The 22,594-nt window shown below is 36.0% G+C and overlaps 1 protein-coding gene across 5 annotated transcripts in view; it reads left to right on the top strand.

Annotated features, from left to right (window-relative positions):
* Positions 1-22,594, top strand: part of TP53BP1 (tumor protein p53 binding protein 1) — a 127,395-nt gene that overhangs the window by 93,967 nt on the left and 10,834 nt on the right. For all 5 annotated transcript variants that reach the window (XM_074235236.1, XM_074235238.1, XM_074235237.1 and 2 more), the window contains 5 exons: positions 5,986-6,505; positions 10,437-10,589; positions 18,754-19,031; positions 20,056-20,205; positions 20,495-20,925. In XM_074235236.1, the coding sequence (XP_074091337.1) occupies positions 5,986-6,505; positions 10,437-10,589; positions 18,754-19,031; positions 20,056-20,205; positions 20,495-20,925 (1,532 nt within the window). The remainder of the gene's footprint in view (positions 1-5,985; positions 6,506-10,436; positions 10,590-18,753; positions 19,032-20,055; positions 20,206-20,494; positions 20,926-22,594) is intronic.

Raw genomic sequence — 22,594 nt, 5'->3', positions numbered from 1 at the left:
TTTATAGAAGACCCTACTAAAGTGGTTGCAAATGGGATTTTCTGAACATTTGTTCAGCCTTATATGTGTAGGAGCAGAGGAGGCAGATGATGGAGTTATCTGTCCAAGGCCCAGGACCTTCTGAGTATATGAGTGTGAGTATTGACCTCTGGATTGTGAGCCTGAGTGACTGAGAGGATAATGGTGTTGACAATAATAGATAGGTGTTACAGATTAGACATATTACCACAAATATTAGCAATAGAAGAATGTTGGTAACTCATGAACTTATACCTAAGGATGGAAGTACCTAATGAAATATATCCTCTAGAACCAGAGTCCTTAATAGACAGAAAATCTTTTCACATCTATATTGAGCATAGATGTCTTCACTGCCTTTTATAGCTTCTTTGAATCAACTTTAAGAATTCCTAAATATTGAAGATTTAGGTGAGTATAGCTACTTAACTAAACCATGAATCTTAAAGAATAAACTTAATTTTAACAATTCCAATATTAATTTTCTTTGAGAATCCAAAGTGAATCTTTGTGTGCTTTAGTTTCCTAATCCGTAAAATCAGATTATTATGAAAGTTAATGTATTTTAATGTATATAAACGTCTTATAAAAATAAGAAACATGGTATCTTGTTTTTATTGTCATTTGGTGCTCCCTTTGTCTTATTGACTTATTTTTCTTCTGATATTGAATCAGCCTTGAAACTTGATTGCAGTATTATAGTTGAGATAACATTGGAGCTAGTTGAAGAATTGTAGCTTTAATTCATCAATCTCTATGTAGTACCTTTGTTTAAAAAAAAAGTAAAATCACTATATGAATTACACACTTAATTGTAATATTCATTTGTCCAACATACATACTGTGACTTCAAAATTTTGTACTGTGATCAAAATTTCTTCTGGTATTTGAAAAACTGATAGTTGTATGGGGCTGATTGTTCCAAAGGTATAAATATCTAAAGACAATGTTACTTTGTCAAGTCCCACCTAAATAAAGCACAAAATTAGAATGATATAGGTCACTTGTTAGATGAAATGATTTGTCCACACCTCTGATTTGGTGGCTCACTAAAATCATCATAGAACATGACAGAATTATCATTTAAATTGTGGCCAGAAGATTCAGGATGCTAGCTGGGCAATGCATATAAGTATTTCCATCTTATCTCAGCAAACTAATGGGAAGGATTATTATATTTAAAAAGTTCTGCCATTCATAGTAGCAGTTCTCCAAAATAAGTAAGTCCTAGAACAGATAACTTCAAACTCTGAAATCCATCATTGGAATAGTATATCTTGGATCTCAGTCAAAATATTACTAATTTATTAGGCAAAGATCTACATTTGACAGTAAGGAGGAAACTTCTTTTTCTTTGTTTTTTTAATGGTTACAACTTCCATTTGTACAATTCAGGTATTATACTTGGTGTTCAGTAGTTGTTGTTTACTTGTTTTTAAATATCATATTTTTAGGCATACTTAATGTTTGATTTCTAGTTTTTTCATTTCTCTTTTCAAGTCTTCTGTCTTTTCATTGCTGCTAGAAATAAAGACTGAAGTCCCCATTTACTTATGCTTTTTTAGGGAAGCCAAGAATATAATTTCTTTGCATCATTGTCAACCATCATTTACTTTTTTTTTTTTAAGTTTTTGCAAGGCAATGGGGTTAAGTGGCTTGCCCAAGGCCATACAGCTAGGTAATTATGAAGTGTCTGAAGGCCACATTTGAACTTAGGTACTCCGGACTCCATGGCCGGTGCTCTATCCACTGCACCACCTAGCTGCCCCTACAAACATACATTTTTAATACTATCAGGAGATGAGTTGAAATGTCATCTATCATTTAAGTAAATAAATATAGAGAATGAGAGCAAGAAAACAAACTAATAGTAATATCAGGTAAATTCAGCTCTTGCTGTATTTTTTTTTTTTTTTTTTTTTTTTAGGTTTTTGCAAGGCAAATGGGGTTAAGTGGCTTGCCCAAGACCACACAGCTAGGTAATTATTAAGGGTCTGAGACCGGATTTGAACCCAGGTACTCCTGACTCCAGGGCCGGTGCTTTATCCACTGCGCCACCTAGCCACCCCTGTGTTTTTTCTTAATGATATTTCTTGTTACAATGTACCCAAACTCACCAAAGCGAATAGTACAGTAATGTGAAATACTGCTTAGCAGATACCTGTGAAGAAAATGACTGAATGAACCACTGGAAAAGATTTCTGTTCATGGAATTATATATCTCATGAATAATAAGTTTGGGAACTATAAGGCCAATTTCATCATGTTATTTTCTCCTGTTTTTATTTCAAATCTAAACAACAGATATTTACCAAGTATTGTGTGCAAAGTCTCAGACAAACTACTATGAAGAATATAAAGAAATTGAAATATAAAGAAAATAGAGCTTAGTTTAATTAGGTGCTGTAATCTAGTTCTTCTTGAAAATACAGGAAAGCAAATGGTGTATTCTACTTTAATGATAAGCAAAGATCCTAAAGGGCAGTGTTCCTTGATCTCTGTCATCTTAACAAACACATTTAGATTTAAAACCTGAAATATGCTCATTTCTTTTTCATGTTTTACTAATATCAAACAGTATTAAAACTTAATTTTCTCATTAGGATTTTGGTTCTTACTGATTTCTTATCTTTATTTTGCTGAAATTAAGCAGATAGAGTTCATATTTGAAGGAACACTTTGAAATCAATCTTATCTGAGACTGTATCTATATATACAAATTGCAATTTCCTGCAATTTTGGGTAGTTTTTAAACTCAAAAATACTTTTCACCTAAAATTTCTCAGATAATAATTAAAACAAAAAGCTTATTTTTAATTTTGTTAAGTTTATGCAGTTAATTTAACATAGCATTCTTCATTATTTCAAGAGATACTACCTGAGATTTTCTTTTCATTGTTTAACCCCTACTTTAATAAAGAATATTTAGATTGTTAAGTATTTGTTTTAAAGCTCGCATAATAATAGTAACTAATCGAGATATTTTAGATTAATAGCAGATTTGTATAGAGCCCCCCCAAAAAGTAATAAAAATTTTTACATTTATCTAACCATAAATAATATGCTTATTATCCAGGTGTCTGTCAGCTACCTAGTTTCCAGTTTAACAGATTTCTTTCTCCAAGTAGATGGGGATTTGATAGATTCTTATTGTGAGCAGAGGTCACTTTGTTCTCTAATGCATATTGCTCATGTATTCAGAGATAGCTGTTTACTTTCTTTTTTTTAAAAAAGATTTTATTTATTTTGAGTTTTACAATTTTTCCCTTATTCTTGCTTTCCTCACCCCACCCCCCACAGAAGGCAATCTGTTAGTCTTTACATTGTTTCCATGCTATAACATTGATTTAAGTTGAATGTGATAAGAGAGAAATCCTATCCTTAAGGAAGAATAATAAAGTATAAGAGATAATAAAATTACATAATAAGATAATGGGTTTTTTTTTTCTAAATTAAAGGTAATAGTCTTTGGTCTTTTTTTCAAACTCCACAATTCTTTCTCTGAATACAGATGGTATTCTCCATTGCAGACAGCCCCAAATTGTCCCCAATTGTTGCATTGATGGAATGAGCAAGTCCACCAAGGTTGATCAACACCTCCATGTTGCTGTTAGGGTGTACAGTGTTCTTCTGGTTCTGCTCATCTCACTCAGCATGAGTTCATGAAAATCCTTCCAGGCTTCCCTAAATTTCCATCCCTCCTGGTTTCTAATAGAACAATAGTGTTCCATGACATACATATACCACAATTTGTTAAGCCATTCCCCAATGGAAGGATATTCACTTAATTTCCAATTCTTTGCTACCACAAACAGGGCTGCTATGAATATTTTTGTACCAGTGATGTTTTTACCCTTTTTCATCATCTCTTCAGGGTATAGACCCAGTAGTGGTATTGCTGAATCAAAGGGTATGCACATTTTTGTTACCTTTTGGGTGTAATTCCAAATTGCTCTGCAGAAAGGTTAGATGAGTTCACAGCTCCAACAATGTATTAGTGTTCCCATATTACCCACATCCCTTCCAACATTGATCATTGTCCTTTCTGGTCATATTGGCCAGTTTGAGAGGTTTGGGGTGGTATATAAAACCCCCTTCTGCTGCTATCTTTACAATATTCTCTATACTTTTATGCCAATCATATATCACCATTTCATATTAGTTTTACTTATTCTGTTGGTCTAGGCCCTCTTTTGATCTTGGTCTGTTCTGATGACTGCATCATTGACAAGGAAGATTTGATTTAGAGTTTCATTATTACATGAGTGATAAAAAAATGACATCCTTGCAACTTTTGTAAAGCTAAGTTATCCGAAGGTGGTTACTGCACCAATAACTATTACTATTATTACCATCAGCACCATTTATATAGTGCTTTAAGGTTTGCAAAACTCTTTACATGTTATTTCATTTGATTCTCACTATGGCCTCATAAAGTAGGTGCCACAGTTATTTCCATTTTATAGATGAGGATACTCAGGTTAGAAAGGTTAGGTGGCTTGTCTAGGGGTCACACATCTGGTAAATGATTCAAACTCAGGTTTTCCTGTCTCCAAGTCTAACACTATCCATTGGGCCATTCCCTAGATTACCTCCAATATATATATATCTATATTTCAAATTACTCTGTATGTATCTTGAATGTACATAGCTGTTTCGCATGTTTTCTCCTCTATCAGAATGTGAACCCTTTGAGGACAGGAATTGTTCTTGCCTTTCTTTGTATCCTCAGAACTTAATATAGTGATCAGCACATATTAGATACTTATACATATTTTTTGATTTGACTACTATAACTGACAGAACTGGAGGCTTAATTGCAGCACATAGCCTTTTAAATTGGATTCCTTTCCCCAAAATAAATGTTGGGTTTGAATGGTACAGCTCAAGTATTATTAACTGATAAATACTACTAATTAATTAAGAAATATTCTAATGGATCACTTTTCTTATTAGTGTGAATATTTTATCCAGCAAATGGCAGTTCATTTACTGTTGCTTGTCCTTCATGACCTTTATTCATGTCATCCATTTCTCATAATGTCAACTAACAAAAGGAAAAATCCCCAATATCCAATATTGAAGTGTGAGTTCATAGCAAACCTGTAAGTCCATTTAGACTCAGAAAAATATTAGATACATTAACTTTGTTCATAAAACTTGTGCTCTGACTTATCCTTTTTTTTTTTTAAGGTTTTTGTAAGGCAAATGGGGTTAGGTGGCTTGCCCAAGGCCACACAGCTAGGTAATGTGTTTGAGACCGGATTTGAACCCAGGTACTCCTGACTCCAGGGCTGGTGCTTTATCCAGTACGCCACCTAGCAGCCCCTTATCTTCCTTTTTAAAAGTGAATTCTGGGACAGCTAGGTGGTGCAGTGGATAGAGCACCGACCCTGAAGTCAGGAGGACCTGAGTTCAAATCCTACCTCAGGTGCTTCATAATTACCTAGCTGTCTGACCTTTGGCAAGTCACTTAACCCATTACCTTGCAAAAACCAAAAAAAAAAGTGAATTCATCTGTTTTCTTGTTTTTCTTTTGTCAGTAGTATTAAGAATTTATCAGTAAAAATGGAAAACATTTTACAAAAATAGTATTGTCATATTTGAATAATTGTGAATTCACCATTCTTATTTCACAGGAACAACTACTAAAGATAATGATATAAAACTTCATAAACACAGATACCAGTAACAATAATCATAATGTTGTCACTGTCTGTATTTCACGTGGTGCAAGTAGTCTGGACATTCACTTTGGTGGAAAGACTGGAACATGGTTTTGCTAAATTTATATGTTTTGGTATCACGTAGTGGTGAATGGGACATGATATGTGCTCATAATGTTAAGAGAACACCAAAGGATTAGAAGGGGGTTTGGAGCACTTGTTAGGAGGCTTGTCTTTTGGGTCTTGATTCAGACAAATTTATTTACTTATGACATGATCTTTTTGTGTGGTTGGTTTTCAGGGGGGATTTATTTAATTTCCCAAGTACTCAAGAAGTGGCAGATGAAAAAATGGAGGATGACTCTAACTCCTGGTCTTGCCAACAACAGCCCATCAAGCACACTTCTCATGCTGAGGTCCCTGTGTCCCCAAATGCACAACAGACTGTCACACAAGTGCCATCCAGTCCAAAAGGAGATACTGTGGAGATGAATGTGGCAGGAGATCAACAAGAAGAATCAAAAATCAGTCAGGACAAACACAGTAAAGTCTCATCTATGAGCCCAGGAAGTAGAGGGGAAAGCATTTGGCCCAAGACAAATAACAAAGAAGTTCAGACAACAGAATATTCCCTTTGGGTTCCAACTGTTGTTTCAGTGGCAACGCAAACTATGAAAGGAGTGTGTGATCAAGTAGAGGTGGGTACCAGCATGGCTGACCAGAACCTTGGGAGACAAGATGCTAAGGTACAGACTGAGAGGAGGAATGCTGAGAAACCTACAAATATCTCAGGAGATGATACTGACTCCTTGCATAGCCAGGTATGAAGAGGCATGAGGCTTCCTTGGGATCTTTTAAACTGTGTGATCTATTAGTTAATAATTGTATCAGTTAATTGAGAAGGTGAGACCTTGACAACATAGGGTTGTGTTTTTTTATGGAATACAAGGATACCCTCAAGAATGGAGGTGAAGTGGAAGATATCAAAATTAAAGCTAATCTGTAATTTTATAGAGAAAACTGAGTACTATTTGAGTTTGTTATCTCTTGAATGAGAGGGTAAGGTAAACTATCTGCACCATATTTCATCTCTCTCTCTTAGAATATTGCTGTCTTCCGTTATTTTTCTTTCCTTTAATGGACTTAGTCTGCTTCCCTATAGTTCCTGGGATTTTGGGAATGTGAGAGAGGCCTGAAAGTTTGTGGGGAGTGATTGGAGGAGGAGCTGTCTTTGAGCAGGAGGAACACAAGTAAAAGAAAAAGAGTAGTTAGAAACTTTGGGTGGGGATCGTGGAGGAAGTTTTAAGATTTTTAGTGAGTAGGAAAATATCAGGAACTGGTAGGAGTAGAAGGGGAATGCTTAAGAATATAATAAATAGGGGCAGCTAGGTGATGCAGCAGATGGAACACCAGCCCTGGTGTCAGGAGGATTTGAGTTCAAATTTGGACTCAGATACTTAATAATTGCTGAGCTGTGTGACCTTGGGCAAGTCCATTGCCTTCAATAAATAAAAAAAATTAAAAACAAAGAATATAATAAATAAGACACTAAAATTGGGTGGTCTTAAGTACAGAAACTTTTATATTAGACTGACAGATCTTAAAATAAATTTTAAAGATTTCTGTAGGTGGCAATGAGTTTGTTCTTTGAGATGAAAAATATGGAAACTGATACAAGTTTGACTATGCAGTCTTACTTAGCCTGTCAATAAATAAGTTATGGATCACTTTCAATTTGGTTCAATCTAGAAAAAGGCTTCTTTCTAATCATAAACCCATTATCATGTGCTTTCCAAGGGCCCCTGTGTTGAACTGTAACACAATCTTAACTTATTTCATTTATTCATGCTTCTTTAGGAGTAAAACCTATAAGGTACTATAAGAAGCTTCTACTACCTGAAGAAATGTCTGGATAAAGAGGTGCTGTTCTAAAGCAGTGTATTATTACTCCAAGAGTATGGTAGTTTCAACCTACTTGGAGTAAATCAATCCTGGCACAGGAGACGCACCTCCTCAGACCCCTAGTTCCCTATTTTCATTTTTAAGGTATGACATTGTGGCTAGAACATTGCACTTGAGGTTAGAAATTCTTTAGTTTAAACCTTGCTTCAGATGTTGAGTAGCTCTATGTTTAGCCTCAATATTACCTGCCTCCAACAATTGAGAAGACCAAATTAGATTTATATATTGATATATATATATATATATATATATATATATATATATAGAGAGAGAGAGAGAGAGAGAGAGAGAGAGAGAGAGAGAGAGAGAGAGAGAGAGAGAGTTTAAATTTCAGCCTTTTTGTTGCAATCTGTTTTAGATTTCTCAGAGACTCATTTTCACGTGGTACCTTTTTAATTAACATTTTCCTCACTTCAGGTTTGAAAAGTAGAAAATATGAATTTATTTCATTCCATATTATTTCCCTCATGGCAAGTGATTTCATTTTCAACAGTAGTAACGTAAGAATATATTGTGAAAGCTTATCCTGAGCAGCTGAAGACATATATGTAATCCTTTTAACTTAAAGGCAGTATCAGTAGGTGAAAGTACTCTGAAGTGTTTGCTCAATTAGCAAGTGTTAATATGCCTTCTCTATGTCAGACACTATACTAGGAACTCGGGTAGAGGGTTCAAAGTGAAATGTAGGAGGTTCACAAGTAAATTACATTCTTATAGGGATCATAACATGTATATAAATAGGTATTGCAAAAGAGATAGAGGGGAGGCTAGGTGGCACAGTGGATAGAGCACCAGTCCTGGAGTCAGGAGTACCTGAGTTCAAATCCGGCCTTAGATACTTAATAATTACCTAGCTGTGTGGCCTTGGGCAAGCCACTTAATCCCATTTGCCTTGCGAAAAACCTAAAAAAAAATAATAATAAAATAAGAGATAGAAGGAAACCTTGTTAGAAAAGGGACTATCAACTGGAGGGACTGGGATAGGATTCATTCAAAAAGTGGTATTTATGTTCAGTTTTTTAAGGATACCATGGATTCTAAAAGGTAGATCATTGTGAAGTGGGGAGCACAGTTAGGGCAAAGACAAGGATGGAAATAGGAAATATATTGTCAAGTTTGAGTAACAGAGAGACCAAACCAGTTTGTACTTTAAAAGATGTGGAGGGGAGTGATATGTAAGAACTTTGGAAAGCTAAGTTCAGATCAGGTTGTAAAGAACCTTAAGTACCAAAGAGAAGAGTTCATCTTGGTCCCAGAGATCATAGGGAGCTGTGGGAAATTGTTAAGGCATGTGGTGTAGCGGTCAGAGGGAAAGACAGTAATAGCATTGGAACTATACTTTATTTTTTAAAAAATCACATCACCAGCTCTGTGGGGAATAATGTATGGGACTTGAGCAAACCAGGGAGGCCAGTTAAAAGACTGCTGTCTTCTAATTCCAAGAGATAGATGATGAGGGCCTGAGTGACTCAGCAAGATGATTTAGAAGAAATAACTATTAGTATGGAATAATGTGTTGTTTCTATTAAAGTGATTAATTTCCTTGAATTTTTAAATTTTTGTAGCTCCTTATAAAATATGATTGGATTTTACAAGTACATGTCAAAGGTTGCAACTTATGAGAATTTGTACTTAAAAGAACTTTAATGTGGGAAAGATCATAGGTTTAGAATTGGAAAGAAAATTCATCTAGTCCAGCTCTCTTATTTTACGCATAAGGAAATTGAGGACTAAGAAATTAATGACTTAAAAGTAGCTAGAATCAGAGTTGATATTAGCACCTGAGTCATTTGACTTCAAAATCTTCCAAGACCTTCATATGATATTTCCCACCATAGAATTCATATTAGAAAGAAACCTTATCAATAAAGATAAATACTTTCACCTAAGTACATGGACTGATTTCACCCTGGAGATTTCATACTGGGGGGGGTGGGGAGACTAAATGAATATAACAATGGAAGGAAATTTTTTTCCAGATCTAACACTCCATTTGTGATTAATTCATAGAATGATAAAAATTAAAATATAAAAAAATTTTAAATTAAAAATTTATAAAAATCAGCATGGCATTAGTACTTAGAGGACTGATGTTGGAATAAGATAAACCTAGGTAACAGTTTTTTTCTGCTACATACCAGCTATGCAATCATGAAAAAGTCACTTGATGTCTCAATGCCTCAGATAACACTTATTTTTTATTTTTTTAATATTTAAGGCAAATGGGGTTAAGTGACTTGCTCAAGGTCACACAGCTATGCAATTATTAAGTGTCTGAAGCCAGATTTGGTCTGACTGGCTCTGTCCACTGGGCCACCTAGTTGCCCTCTCAGATAACTCTTTAAAAGTATAAATTGTAAGGTACAGCTCTGCATGTGGGTGTGATAGGTTTATACACAAGGGTTTCTTTACAATGATAAAATCACAGAATTATTGAATAGGAAAAAAGTTTTTTATTTTCTAGCATGAGCCAAACTTCACTAATGTTTTCACCTGTCGGCTTTCATAAAGGCACAAAGTTTTGAGCTAACAAATTATTTTTCATTATGATAAAACTATAAACAGAATTCTCACTTGCTCAGAATTTGTTGTAGACATTAACCTAGGTCCTGAGGTGTACTACATATACAGTATATCTGTTGAACAGATTGTGGACTTGATATTTAAATGCTGGGGGAAATCTTATCAGGTTCTAGCTTATGAAACCCATTAAATTGGATCATTTTGAATAGGTTGAATTACTACATTTGTTGTATTGTCTTAATTCTCTGTTCTGTTTTATCATTATAGGGAGAAGAAGAATTTGACTTGCCTCAGCCCCCACCTGGTCAGGTTTTACATCGCCACATGCGAACTATTCGTGAAGTACGCACGCTAATTACACGTGTCATCACCGATGTATATTATGTAGATGGCACAGAGGTGGATCGAAAAGTGACTGAGGTAATAATACAGTAGATCTGAGGCAAATTTCACTCAATAGAATGTTATGTTGGATTTTTTAAACTATATTTCTTCTCTGTGTTCCCGTTATCTAGCTGTTGATAATTGTTTTCTGTCAGAGAGTGAATGGTGAAGTAGCTCAGGGACCTTAGCACAACAAGGCTAGAAGTTAGTGATTCAAATTTCTAATCCTCTCCTGGTCCTGATTTTCCTATAGAGCACTGAGGTTGTCACTTAACCTCTTAGTGTTGTCTTTTTCTTTAATTACTGTAAAGTTTTCTTAGATGTGTAGTATTAAAAAGAAGTAGCAAACTAAAAATACAATTTAAAACTTTTGAGAGATTACCCAACCCACCTCCATAATTTTGTGACTGGGAAAATATCTGGTGGTGCCCCCAGGTCATATAAGTACTAAGTTGAAAACCTAGGATTGAAACCCAATTCCTTTGACTCCAAATACATTATCATACTGTAGTTCATATGCAAATTGTAATATAGTTTTGAAAGGCATTTGTTGTAATTTCTTTTTTTTTTTTTAAGGTTTTTGTTTTGCAAGGCGATGGGGTTAAGTGGTTTACCCAAGGCCATACAGCTAGGTATTATTAAGTGTCTGAGGCCAGATTTGAACTCAGGTACTCCTGACTCCAGGGCCAGTGCTCTATCCACTGTGCCACCTAGCCATTTGTTTTAATTTCTTAATCACAGACTTCTAGATTTAGAACTGGAAGGGACCATAAGAAGCCATCAATTCACCCTCTTTGTATAGATGAGGAAACTGCGTCTGATAAGAGGTGATTTGTTTAGGTCATGTAGCTATTATGTAAAGGTAGGATTTGAACTAGGTCTTCTTGATTCCAAGACCATTGCTCTCTGTTCACCACTTTGACCTTCTTTCCTCCTATCTTTGGATATTATAGGGAATAGATTTACTGAATTCTGAAAGTTCATATTTTTGGAAGCTAACAGAGATTCATCTTCAGGCTTGGTATAATATCTGAGTTTTTAACAATCATGTGAGAGTTAGGGCAGAAATTGACATTCTGAAGGAATTACATCCTAGAACCTCTGTTGGTGAGTCTGATTCAAAACTGAAGAAACAAGGCAAGAAATGTTTTCCTTTTGTATCCAGCTGTTCAGCATATTCAGTTTCTTTGACTATTTTGAGGATCCATTAAGAGATCCATTATCAGACACTTGAATAAACAAAGATTTTTACATGCAATCATATGTCTAAATCATATCAAGCTATTAGATATCTATGTATCTCATTAATAATAGCTGACATAGATTGCTTTAAGGTTTACAGAGCACTTTCTTCACAGCATCTTTCTTAGGTAGTAGTGAGGAGCATTCTTATTAACACTGTATAAGTGAGTTAACTAAGGCACAAGAAGGTCCAATGATATGCACACAAAGCAAGTTTTTTTGTTTGGATTTTTTTTTTGGCATGGCAACAAGGTTAAGTGACTTGCCCAAGTTCATACAGCTAGGTAATTATTAAGAGTCTGGGGCTGGATTTGAACTGAGGTCCTCCTGACTCCAGATCCAGTACTCTATCCATTGCACTACCTAACTGCTTCACATATAGCAAATTCTAAAGCCAGGATCTAGCTTGTACTTTGTTCCTGTTCTTGATGTGTGGATGTTCTTTACACATATTAGGGATTTGGAGTAATCTTTAATATGGCAGCTGATCTTTTACATTTCTTCTTCTGAAAGTTATTTGTTCAATATATTTAATTATTTTAGGAAAGTACTCTTTGATATTATTTGAGTCAATTCATAGTATGTCTTGAATTCTTTTGTGGACTGGACCGGTGATTTCAACTATATGCTTAAACTATATGTGATTTCAACTATATTGCCTGTGCAACTTGACTCTCCTGGGCATCCAACCAGTTCATCTCACAGTAGGGACTGGTCTTATTTAACTAAGGTCAGTTCGGTCCAACATATCATGTGCTCTCTGCATATATTGACATCTAACTTGTCAGAAATATTTAATGTAAACCACATTTGGTTAAGAAATGCACCTTCCCTTCTCCACCTCCCTTCACCACCTGCAAGCCAGTTGTGAAAGAGATCATCTATTTTCTTTTTCTTTTTTTTTTTCCAAAGGCTGTGACTATAATTAACAGGTTGCTTCAAAAGTTTACTTTCGTTACAAAAGTTACAAAAAGCTCACTGATAAGGTTCTTTAGCAAGGTAAAGAGTTTTTAAGACAATAAACTTAAGCACAGAAGAACTTCCATCTGGGTTGAACAGCACAATTAAGAAAGGGACAAGTGGGGCAGCTAGGTGGAACAGTAAATAGAACACTGGCCCTGGAGTCAGGAGGTCCTGAGTTCAAATTTGGCCTCAGACTTAATCATTACCTAGCCGTGTGACCTTGAGCAAGTCACTTGACCCTGTTGCCTTGCAAAAACTAAAAAAAAAGGTGGGGGGAGGGAAAGGGATTCCCAGAAGACAGTGATTGGGCTCAGATTAGATATCATCTATCTTCTAAATCATTGTATATGATTTTTTTTACTTTGTAGATAAGAGAATAGATAAGCTTAATTTCTACTAATTGTCTTCCAATTTTCCATCAGTTTTTGTTGCATAATGAGTTAATTACCATCTTAGCTTACCAGGCTACTACTTTTTCTTATTTCTGGGTCTGGTTAGTGCCATTTATCTTGCTTTGTCTTGAATCACTACCTAAATAGCTTTCAAGTTTCCTTACTTATTATATGGTTTGTGATCTGGTAATGCAGGTCCCTTTAATTCTTTTTTTCCCCCCATTTTTTTTTATTTTTTTATTTTTTAGATTTTTTCAAGGCAACTGGGTTAAGTGGCTTGCCCAAGGCCACACAGCTAGGTAATTATTAAGTGTCTGAGGTCGGATTTGAACCCAGGTACTCCTGACTCCAAGGCTGGTTCTCTATTCACTGCGCCACCTAGCCGCCCCCCTTTTATTCTTTTTTTAAAAAAAAAAATTTATCCATTTATTTTAACCCAATGTACTTACTGTTTAATAACTTCTCTTTTTTATATATAAATTTATTTATTTATTTATTTTGAGTTTTATGATTTTCCCCTAATCTCACTTCCCTCCCCTCTCACCTCCCCACAGAAGGCAGTTTGTTAGTCTTTACATTGTTTCCATGGTATACATTGATCTTAAGTTGAATGTGATGAGAGAGAAATCATATCCTTAAGGGAAAAAAATAAAGTATAAGAGCAAAATTACACAATAAGATAATGTGTTGGGTTTTTTTCATTGAAGGTAATAGTCTTTCGTCTTTGCTCAAACCCCACAGTTCTTTTTCTGGATAGAGATGATATTCCTATTGCAGATATCCCCAAATTGTGCCTGATTGTTGCACTGATGGAATGAACAAGTTCATTAAGGTTGATCATCACCTCCATGTTGCTGTTAGGGTGTACAGTGTTCTTCTGGTTCTGCTCATCTCACTCAGCATCAATTCATGTAAATCCTTCCAGGCTTCCCTGAATTCCTGTCCCTCCTGGTTTCTAATAGAGCAATAGTTTTCCATGACATACATATACCACAATTTGTTAAGCCATTCCCCAGTAATGGATATTCACTTAATTTCCAATTTTTTGCCACTACAAAAAGCTGCTATGAAGATTTTTGTACATGTGGGGTTTTTACCATTTTTCATGATCTCTTCAGGGTATAGACCCAGTAGTGGTATTGCTGGATCAAAGGGTATGCACATTTTTGTTATCCTTTGGGCATAATTCCAGATTGCTCTCCAAAAAGGTTGGGATGAGTTCACAGCTCTACCAAGAATGTATTAGTGTTCCCAGATTTCCCACATCCCTTCCAACATTGATTATTGTCCTTTCTTGTCTTATTGGCCATTCTGAGACTCTTTTTTATTCTTTCAGAAGTTCCATAAAATGGGTAGCAATTTGAGTGATATCACACACCCATTGTTCACTGGGCTGTGGTTTCATCTTGATTCTTTCTCATCCAACAGGCAGTTGTGTCCTACTTATTGTTGTTATTTCTTCTCATGCTTTATACCAGCCTTTCTACCTCAAAGTAACTTTCTTCTGGAATGAGGAGGGAACCCTCAGTTTCTGTTTAACGATTTTCTATGACAGTTGTTATATCTGTGAGAGCTGTATTGAGGCAATCTGTTCTTTCGCATTCACGGGGATGCTTTTTTGGAAAAAAATCACCTGTATCCAACATTGGGTGCTTCTTTGTTGACATGTTAGTCTCATTTCAAGAATGAAGAAAGAAAGCGAGGGCGAAAGGGGGATTGGGAGGAAGAAGGGAGAGAATTATTGATTCAAGTGTTAAAAATTGTTTTTACATGTAACTGGGGAAAAAATAGAATACTAAATTTAAAAAAAGAATGAAGAAAGCCTCATCCCCTTCTAAACTATGATCATCTCAGTTGATTTCTACCTGCTCATACTTGTCTGGAAAATATGTATATATTGGAATCTGAGGAAGGGCCAGTGAGATGAAATGCAAATGATAATGGCTCATAATCAAAAGAACTGGGTTTGAGTTGCATTTCCATTACTCACTAGTTGTGTTATTTCATAAATAATCTCTTAGCTCTGAGCCTCATTTCCTCATCTATAGCTATATTTTCTCTGACAACATTTGAGGGATTTATTGCAGGATAACAGAATCACTTATTTTGCATTTCACAGATGCATCCTCCTATAAAATGGAGATGTTAATCTTCCTACTAGTCACTTAATGTTAGAAATATTAAGGAATAACATTTCTAGCACTGGCTCTGGAGTTGAGACCCTGAGTTCAAATCCAGTCTCAGACACTCAATTGCCTAGCTGTGTGACCTTGGGCAAGTCACTTAACTCCATTGCCTTACATAAATAAAAAAAATTTTAATATTTCATTACAGAGTAATATGTAAAGAAGATTGTTATAGGTATGGAAACAATTGGAATTATTTTAAGACCTTGTTGACTCATCTTAGAGACCAGTGAGGACTTGTTATAGATGGACAGTCAGAGAACACACACTGCTATTATTTTAATTCCTCTTTGTGATTCTAGTATAAACTTGTCCCCAGTGTCTTACCTTAAATAGGAAACACTAGAAATTCTTTCATTTTTTAGACAGAGAAACTGATACATAGTTTGGCAAAATGATTTGCCAAAGGTATAGAGGTAATAAGTGATACAGAGTTGAGATTTGAAATCATATATTCTTTCCAGAGCAGCAGGCTTTCTTCAACTTTGTCTAGTGGCCTTTTGGGGGAGTATGAAACTACCTTATTCAGTTGTTTAAATAGAGATATGTTACTGCTCATCTTACCACTGAACCTATGTCAGACTTTTGCCAAATAAATATTTGAAACTATTCTATGTAAAGTCATACATCAGAAAATTCTTACTTAAGGTATTGATGATGATTATGAATTTAGTTATTTCCCAGATAAATTAAACTGTTGATTTCTTAGTGTTTTTGTTTATATGTATTGGTACTGTAAAGGGCTCCTCAGGGCTGATTGTATCTGATAATACATATTTTGATGAATAGTATTCTTAATAGTTGCACTAATTAAAATAAATATTCTATTTCATATTCTTTGAATTCTTATAGTCAGTAATTATTTTAATGTTTATCTCTTGGCTTGAAAACTTTTTAATATACACTTAATTAATACTGCTATTTATGGTAATAAACTGACTAATTTAAAGATTATTGTATCCATTTTACAAATGAAAGTTAGGCCCAAGAGCCAGTTGATGTATTTGACTGCTTATATTTATACATAAAACCTTTTTGCTCGTGCTCTTCCTTTCTCTCTCTGTCTCATTTGCTCTCTCTCTCTCTCTCTCTCTCCTTGGTTAAGTAAGTTAAGTGTTGATGGGGTTTTTGTTGTAGTAAAGTACTGGGAACTGACTGAACAAATTCTTATATGGGTTTAATGGAATATTGTCACCCATAAGAAATAACAAAGATGAATAATTCAGATAAACTTGTAGAGATTTGAATGAATTGAATCAAAGTGAAATGAGCAGAACTAGGAGAATAGGTATCACAGTGGCTATCGCACAATAAAGAAGGGCAACTTTGAAAGACTCTGATCAGTGCAGAGACCTATCATGACTTCAGAAGACTGATGGTGGAGAATCATTCTTTGTGCTCCTTGTAAAAAAGGAATGAAGGGTGGCTAGGTGGTGTAGTGGATAAAGCACCAGCCCTGGAGTCAGTAGTACCTGGGTTCAAATCCGGTCTCAGACACTTAATAATTACCTAGCTGTGTGGCCTTGGGCAAGCCACTTAACACTGTTTGCCTTGCAAAAAAAACCCTAAAAAATAAACAAACAAATAAATAAATAAGGAATGAATTGGAAGTGTTATTTACATGTTGAATTTTCCTTTAAGTTCTGGATTTTTTGTTACAAAAACGGGAAATTCTTTTATCAAATATCCATTTTTTTTCCATTCAAGATTATACTTAACTTTGCTAGTTAAGTTATCCTTGATTGTATACTTAGTTTCTTTGCTCTTCAGAGTATAGTATTCCAAACCCCACAGTCATTCAATGTAGTGACTGCTTGGTCTTGTATCCCTGATATTTAAATTGTTTTTTCTTGTTGCTTTGACATTTTCTCCTTAACCTGGGAGCTTTGAAACTTAGCTGTGATTCTTATAAGTTTTCTTCTTGATATCTCATTAAAGTGGTGATAGGTGTATTTTTTCAATTTTTGCTTTCTCTTGTTTCTAGAATTTCATGGCAATTTTCCTTGATAATTTCTCATATTCTATCAAGATGATTTTTTTATTATAATTTTTAAGTGGTCTGACTACTTTTTTCTCCTCAATCAGTTCTCTAGATCAGTTGGTTTTTTGAGATGTTTCACTTTCTCTTTTATGCTTTCATTCTTTTGACTTTGATTTCTTGATTTCTTAGAATGTCATTAGCCTCCCTTTGCCTAATTCTAATTTTCAAGGAATAATTTTCTTCCTTAAGTTTTGAATTCTCTTTCAAGTCGGTTGACTTGCTTTTTTTCTTTTTTTTTCCAGTTTTTGCAAGGCAGTGGGGTTAAAGTGATGGTTGACTTTCTTTTAATAATATTCTTGATTGTCCCCCATTTTTCCTCAGTTTCTCTTATTTGATTTTGAAAGTTCTCCCAAGAACTCTTTTTGTGCTTGGGACCATTTGATATTTCTAATTGAAAAAGGAGTGGCTTTTTAAACTCGTATCTTTGAATATGAACCCAGATCTTCTCTATCCCCATAGTAACTATCTTTTGCTGGTTTTTTTCTCCCCCTTGGCTGCTTATCTTTATTTATTTGTTTGTTTGTTTGTTTTTAGTATTATTAGCGTAATCAAGTTGTAGTCTTAAGTTTTCAGGAATAATACCCCAAGTCTCAGGTCTTACTCTTATTTCCTAAGATCTGTCTCAGGGCCCAAACTGAAGCCTCTCTTGTCCTCTCCAAAGACATGACTAGGGCACCTCACCATACTTTCTGGCCACCCTCTGGTGGCTGCAAAGCACAACTGTCCTCTCTGCCCTGGATCTGAAAGCAGGGCCTCTGCTCTTCTGTAAGTGCCCCCAGCTAGCAGGGTCCACATCCCTTCCTACTGCACTCAGTAGCTATGTGCTAGCTCCTTCTCCCAGCAGTGATAGTGGATGCCTCTTGTCAGCCCAGATGTGCTTGGCCTTCCTCAAAAGTGGAAAGTCCTTCTTATTTATATTCAGCCATCAGATCCCTGGTTCTGTCCCTGAGAACAAAGTTTCTAGGGCTGAAACGGCCTCTCTATCCAGCTGCTCCCAGGGCCTGTTATTTGTTCATTCTTCAGAGTCAAACAGAAGTGTTTTCCTTTAGAGAGTTCATCTTTCTTGGGGTCTTCTCAAGTTGTCTTATAAGACCTGCTGTTTTACTCTGTATTTATATCTTGAGATCTGAGATGAAATTCTATTTTTTTTTATAGGAAAATTGGAGAGCCAAAAGTTTTCTAATCTCCATTTTCTCAGACTCCTCTCCCCAAAACAGTTTCTTTTTTTAAAAAGAGTCCTTGACATATTGGTTCTTAGACTGAAATCCAGGTTTATAATCTGAATTCTTTTTTTGCCATTTTTAGATTTTTGGCATCAAAATGCATTGTCTTAATATAATTCCTCTTAACTTTATTTTCTTTTTCCTTCCTTCTAGGAGGCTGAAGAACCAGTAGTGGAGTGTCAAGAGTGTGAGACTGAAGTCTCTCCATCACAAACTGGTGGCTCTTCAGGAGATCTAGGGGATATCAGCTCTTTTTCTTCCAAGGCATCTAGCTTGAACCGAATGTCAAGTGGAGCAAGTAGTGGCCTCTCAGCTGCACATAGCAGTAGCAGCTCAGGGAAAGGAGCTGGACTTAACAAAGGGAAAACAAGTGGGACAGAACCTGCAGATTTTGCCTTACCCAGCACACGAGGAGGCCCAGGGAAACTGAGGTGCAGATATTGTACCAGAGGGCTTAGGGTGGAGTGAGGAGGCTGAGGGTTGGAAGGATTTAATTTCCTAAGAAAGGGGGAGGGATGGCCATGGCAGCTAGAGAGGTATATAGACTTTTGCTATATCTCCCCAGTCCTCTATCCCAAATTAGTTCCCTTTTCCTTTCTTGCTTTTGGGTTGTTACAGTAGGTGATGCTTTTTGGGGGGGTACTTTTAGCTGCTCAGTGAAGAGAGTGCTGTAGGGTCAGTGTGAGCCTGTCACTCTTGAAACTGTAGGCCCTGATTCTGCTGGCAAAGTAGCCTCCTTCATAGGCCAGAGACCCTGATGGGCTCCTGGTGACAAGTCATGGGAGGTATGTGACTATTAGGAATGATGAAGGTATGTTATTCCCAGGTCTCTTTCTCTAGTTCTTAAGAATTTCCTTGGGAACCATAGCATTATATGGATATAGAAGTAGGAGGGACTTTAAAGATTATAGAGTTCAAACCATTTACTGTTGAGATGAAAACATTGAGGCCTGATAAATTAGTTTCTTTACCCAAATTCATACAAATGGAAAGTAGCAGGACAGGAATTCAAACCCAGGTTTTCTGATGCCAGATCCAAAGTTTTTCCCACTACACCATGCTGCCACTTTCACAATCATTGTTTTTACGAGGAGTAAAACAGTGACTATCCTGGCTCTTTGTTTTCTCATGCAAATTCTGTAATGGAAGGGAAAACCAAGCTAGAGGTGGAAAAAGGTTTGCTGTATTTGATGGTTATGCTCAAAAAATTTATTAAGAGCCTTTTAGCTTTATCAATAGAGAAGAAATTTCTTCTTTCTCCTTTCTATGTTTACCCAATTCCCCTTCATGACTAAGACTTGACTGATATGAATGAGCCCATTAACATTAAGGGCTAGTATATTTGTATCGTATATGTAGCCTTTCATATGTAGAAAAAAGGACTGGGGGTTTTGAGAAGACTTACAAAGAATTCTCTAATAGGTGCTCTCTGACTAACCTGCCTTTATTCTGTAGTCCTAGAAAAGGTGTCACTCAGATAGGGGCACCTGTGTGTGAAGATGATGGTGATGCAGGCCTTGCCATCAGACAGGGAGGAAAAACTCCAGTCACACCTCGTGGCAGAGGGCGAAGGGGACGCCCACCTTCTCGGACAACTGGAACCAGGTATTTGAGTGGTGTAAGATGTGCTTATTAATTGGTGATATGTTCATTAAAATAGGAAGAGAAGAGAGTAGGAAGAGGGGGCCAAAATATATGAGGTGACAGGAGAGCAAAGAGGGCATCTTTTGAATTACATGGTGATATAAGTAAAAATGAGAGCAACTGACAGACCACACTCACAACTGTTGAGATTGTTGATTCAGCCCATCCTCTATAGAAGTAGAAAAATCAGAAGTTGATGTGCATGCCTTTCATCTCATTCTCACTTCATTATTCTTCATTTCCTTTTCAGAGAAACAGCTTTGCCTAGTCCACTTGGTGTTGAGGATATCTCAACAAGTGTTTCACCGGATGATAAACCCTTTACTCGCATTGTACCCCGTATGCCAGATGCCAACAAACGAGCAGATGGCAGTACCGGAGTCTCACGCCGTAGCGACTCTCCGGAGATTCCTTTGCAGGTTGTTGCTGGCCCATCTGATGGCCTAGACTCCTCTTCTCCGGGAAACAGCTTTGTAGGACTCCGAGTTGTAGCCAAGTGGTCCTCTAATGGCTATTTTTACTCTGGGAAAATAACACGAGATGTTGGAGCTGGGAAGTATAAGCTGCTTTTTGATGATGGGTACGAGTGTGATGTGTTGGGCAAAGACATTCTATTGTGTGACCCTATTCCGCTGGAGACAGAAGTGACAGCCCTTTCGGAGGATGAGTATTTCAGTGCAGGTAAAGAAAGGAGTGAAGTCTTTAGCAGCTCATTGTGTCCCTGGATACACTGGGCCCTTTCACCAATTCCTGAAAAGCCATTCCAATCTAATTATTCATTAGGTTAAGATCAGAAATCCTATTCACCCAAAACTAAATACTTTGATCACTTATTTTTGGTTTACTGTTTATACTGATGAAGCCGGTAGGGTGGCTGCAGCTGAAAGAAATCAAATAACTCTACTTAGGAAAAAGTTGTACTTCTGCCAGTGTGTGTGTTCACATGTAAACAAAAGTGCACATACCTAGGTGCCTCTGATTGAGTTCCTGGCATTTTGGCCTCAAATTCTCCCCTTTAAAGATATAATTTTCTAAGGGAAAAGGAGATATAACTTTTTAAGGGGTGGACACTGAGGATCTCTTTTTGTTTTGCACATTTCATTGTTTCCTCTTTGTGGATTAACCTGGTTATTATCATGTCATTATTAAGTTTGATACTTAGGAACAGTTTACTTTCACATGAGTTTTTTTTTTTTTTCACCCTAGATGATGGGAAAAGAATTATATTGTTTCTGAGAACCCAGGCAATATTCTTTTATAATTAAGGATTGTTTCTTTTGAGTTTCTATTGCGTGTCATTTTCTTTTTTGATTTCTTTTTATTGACTTTTTGTAAGGCTTAAAGGTTAAGTGACTTCCCCATGATCACACAGACAATTATTAAGTGACTGAGACCAGATTTGATTTGAACACAGATCCTCTTGACACGAAGACTGGTGCTCTGTCTACTGGGCCACCTAGCTTTCCCTGCTTTTCCATTTTAATCTGGAGAAGTCTTACACATTTTATAGTTCTTAATGGCAAGGCTTTTTAGACAGATTCCATTTTTATTTGTTAGAAGGCATGTTACGAAATAAATGAAATAAAATAAATACCAAAAATTTTGTTCAAAATATGTACTAATTTTAAAAGTCAGTTCCAGTGTCTTGTTTTTTAATTTTTTTGTTGTTTCATTTTAAGACTATTAAGTATTTTGTAGCTAATACCCTGATTGATTAATTCTTGGCTTTCTTGTGTTTACTTTGAGTATTGTGATTTTTCTTGTTGAGTTCTATAGCTTAATGGGGCTTAAGGAAGAATTGTAAAGAAATTTATGACAAAGGGCTTGCCTTTTGTTTCAAGGTTGTGATACTAGTTTCTGAAAGTAAGTTCCTACCTAGTGTGTTAGAGATAGGATTTTTCCAGTTCTATAATCTAACACAAATCAGTACAATAGAACACAGTGAATTCTTTTGATTATAGATTTGAGGTTAGATGGTATGAAAGTTCCTTTTTTCAAAAAACCATCTTCTGGGGTGGCTAGGTGGCACAGTGGATAGAGCACTGGCCTTGGAGTCAGGAGTATCTGAGTTCAAATCTGGCCTCAGACACTTCATAATTACCTAGCCATGTGGCCTTGGGCAAGCCACTTAACCCCATTGCCTTGCAAAAATCTTTAAAAAAAAGATTAAATCAAAAAACCATCTTCTCTAATTAATTTTTTAACATTTGACATTTATATATTGGCTTATTGATAAACTGAGGATTATTAGGAAGAGTGGATAGTGCTCAGGATTTCACAAATCTTGGTTGTAATGGAATGGAATCTAGAACAGAACTCAAGTCTTCTAGATTCTACCCTGATTTCTGTT

The sequence above is a fragment of the Macrotis lagotis genome, chromosome 4, assembly GCF_037893015.1.
Source record: "Macrotis lagotis isolate mMagLag1 chromosome 4, bilby.v1.9.chrom.fasta, whole genome shotgun sequence".
NCBI lineage: Eukaryota > Metazoa > Chordata > Mammalia > Peramelemorphia > Peramelidae > Macrotis > Macrotis lagotis.
Note: the sequence above shows the minus strand (reverse complement) of the source record. Positions and strands in the feature narration are given on the sequence as shown.